The sequence below is a fragment of the Arachis ipaensis genome, chromosome B05, assembly GCF_000816755.2.
Source record: "Arachis ipaensis cultivar K30076 chromosome B05, Araip1.1, whole genome shotgun sequence".
In the NCBI taxonomy this organism is placed as follows: domain Eukaryota; kingdom Viridiplantae; phylum Streptophyta; class Magnoliopsida; order Fabales; family Fabaceae; genus Arachis; species Arachis ipaensis.
The window spans coordinates 125,823,209-125,826,682 of record NC_029789.2 but is presented as its reverse complement, the minus strand read 5'-3'; the positions used below and the strand labels follow the sequence as shown (position 1 = coordinate 125,826,682).

Below are 3,474 nucleotides of genomic sequence, written 5' to 3'. Positions count from 1 at the left end.
GCGCACAAATTAATAATATTAATTAATAGTATATACCACAGCTATACTACGTTCACTACACGCTAGGTGATTATTAATCTTGAAATCAAAAGATTAAACCCTCACGAAATGACAATTTATTCAGATCACATTTGCTTATAAGTAGGTTTCACTCTTACAAGGTTTTTTTATATCACACACCAAGAAAGTATGCCTTTCCACTACGAGTGACATTGGCAAAGGATCTAACAAAAACATACGTGGAAGTATCCATGTTCTCGTCTGCCAATTAGCGTTGTAAGCTCCTCTTTTTTTTTTTTTCTTTTCTTTTCTTTTTTTTCTGAATTTTTTTATAATAATTATTTTATGTGTTGTAATTTCCTTTTTTTTTTTTTTTTTGGGATATCCCAAATACACTTTTGTAATCCGTTATAAACTTTTAGTCTAATCATAAGAGGGGAGAAAAACTTTGATAATGTCATAATGTCATGACAAAACCAATACAACCGAGCAAATAGAAAATAACTCAAAACACCTATCATAATTTCTTTAACTAATCTCTTCCATATATTGCTAAGATCAATAATATAACCTAACACCTATTACTATAATAACATTCTTTTTTTTACATTGAACTTATTCAAGAAGAACACCTCACCTAGCACAGGAAAATTTTCACCATATATTAAAATCCTTTTTCAATATTTTTTTTGTTGTTCACAGAATTTTTTAGTCAAGTCAAAAGGCCAATAAATTACTGTATGTACAAGACCAACATTTATTTAAACAGATGAGTAAACTGATCACTCGACCAACCCAAATTGTTTATCATTTTTCAATATTGATAACGAATAATTTGGTTTTTGATTCACCAAATGAGATCATATATGAACGTTACAATCTATAGGAGTACTGACAGATTCTTATATCAAACTCTATCTAACATTTCTTTTAATTTTAGCAGTTGGTCTAAAATAATTAATTGAGATTTTCATCGTATTAGACAGATATAATTTTAATTTATTTCCGAAATATAAGCATATCACACTTAAAAATTTTAATCAATTTCAAAATCATCAAATTTATAAAAATAAATTTGATCACTTTCTAAATATATTACAATACATTTCTAATGATATGGTGTGTATATAACTATATATAGATACCCCTTACTATCTCACCGTTACTCTACTACTTGGTTCAACCTTAATTATTATTTCCTCATTTAGTCATTTTTGGGACCGTATCCGATCTTTTCATTCCGTCAACTCTCCCAATTATTGCCACTATTTAATATATGTAAATCACCATTCAACGTGATTTTGATCCGTTCACTTTTCTGGCTTTTGTTTCTCCATTTTCCACCTTCCTATTTGTATTATAAACATGCATTATATATTCATATACTACTAATACTTAAGAGACAATCAATAACAGCGAAGATATAACTATTCCACCCTCATGTGAGATCTAACACTTTTTTCTTTTGATGTTTTTCAGCCCTCTTTATTCAAAATTCACGCGTCAACATACATACATACACGCATACATACATACATATATTTTTCTTTAAACAAAAAAAAACACACTGATCAATTTTAAAACTTTGCATTAATTTTTTTTGTTACCCACGGTATTTCTCAGACCGACAGGCCAAGGATTATTCCGTTGTGAATTTGAGCTCCATTTAAGGATTTATTACTGTCCAACTCATCATGTTAAAATTGAATAGAACTACTCGTTTAGACATGATTAATTGAAAATCGACTATCAAATTTATCCGATTTAAGATAAAAAAACATTTAGTAGCGAATTTGTCAAAAATCGAAAAAATTAGTCAAAAATCAATTAACCAATTGAAATTATATGTTTTTTCATTAGCAGTTAACTAATTTAAAATAATAAATAACAAAAAATTATTTTTTAAAAAAGTATATATCAGGTTCGGTTTTATTTCAAAACCTATTTTTAACTCTTCATTACTTCATCATGTTCATTATACACAAGCACGTGTGCATTTGGATTTCTATATTCTCAATATCAAATTAAATGGACTAATTAATTTCTACCTTTCTTCTTTTCTTTTCTTTTCTTTTCTTTTTATTTATTTAGCAGCCCACATTTTTGCTATCCAATAATTAAGAAATGGAGGTTTTTCACTCTATCAAAGACTTGGTTGCAACAAGAGGTAGTGGTTACAGTAATCTCCTAGTGCGAAGGCCCATGCAAATTACAGTGTTCTGTATTGGATTTGCTGTGTTGTTGATGTTCTTGATATGCAACTATCCTTCTCCCTTTAGAGTTTCTACTATCTCAAACTACTTCAACGGTGTCTCAACAAAGGCAAGTCTCTCTATGTCTCTATTTCTATCTCATTGTCTTTGAATTTATATTTGTATATTCGTTTTTATAAAAGTTTAACTCTTTTCAATATTTTTTTTTTTAAAAAAAAAAAACTAGGTTTACTTTTATTGGAAAGTCATTACTTTGATTTTCGTCCTTTAATTTGTTTTTTAGTGACAGCTTGAACGCAATTAGAAATGTAGTACACATAAAAGTTGTTTATAACAACATTGGAAGTCATTGACTTTTAGGTTTTCTAGGCATAGTTTCCAAATTGAAATCCAAATTGTGAATAAAAAATAAATCATATACTTTTTATTACTACTCATGAATAAAACAATAACGTGAATTATAATATTTTATTGATCAATTTCTAAAAAACATTTCAGTTTTTTTTTTTCAAGTATAGGAAATATTAAAAAACAACTATGTATCTAAGCAGCGGATATTATTACCTAAACCCTAAACCCTGAAATATGTATTTCATTTATTTGCTTTAAAATAAATCAGATTTTAGCTCATCTAGTTATAAATCACAATGACCACAAACAAGCTAAGTGAGACTGCACATATATTATTACGGTAAAAACTCAGGTGAAGTCAGACTTCACGTGAAGTTGATACCTGAGAGTCGTTAGATAAAAATTTAGTCAAATTAATCAAATAATTTAACGGTTTTCAAATATCAACTTCACTGAAGTCGACTGCACCTAAGTTTTCACCTATTATTACTTCTATATATTGCTTAACCCTTGTTATTACTTGTATTTCTAAGCTAGCTAAGGGTAACCCTAGTTCTTTCATTGACTATTTATACCTCCCACATGATTAAAGTTTTTTTCCCCAGAGATTATAGAATATCCAGATAAAAGTACTTTTTTTTTTTAATGTTTTTTAATATAAAATATTATTTTTGGCCCAAACGTATGGATTAAATATGAAAATTGTCTAGCTAATTTTTTTTGTTCATTTTTTCCTCGTGTTTGAAAATTAATTCAATGTTATCCTCACTTTTCTTCATTGAAAATACTAATAGATGATGTATATTTTCTCAAACTCTAATTCTTTCTGCAATTTAGTGTAGAAGAAAAACATGGTCTTATATGGTATAAGAACTTGATGTTGGTGTAGAGTGAAGTAGAAGAATATGCT

The 3,474-nt window shown here is 27.9% G+C and overlaps 1 protein-coding gene across 4 annotated transcripts in view; it reads left to right on the top strand.

Annotated features, from left to right (window-relative positions):
- LOC107641052 (uncharacterized protein At4g15970-like) overlaps positions 169–3,474 on the top strand; it is a 10,674-nt gene continuing 7,368 nt past the window's right edge. For 3 of the 4 annotated variants that reach the window (XM_021124437.1, XM_021124435.1, XM_021124434.1), the window contains exons 1-2: positions 169–276; positions 2,092–2,322. In XM_021124437.1, coding sequence (XP_020980096.1) covers positions 2,125–2,322 — 198 coding nt within the window. In that variant the 5' untranslated portion in view covers positions 169–276; positions 2,092–2,124. The remainder of the gene's footprint in view (positions 277–2,091; positions 2,323–3,474) is intronic. The other variant, XM_021124436.1, reaches the window with a different exon arrangement.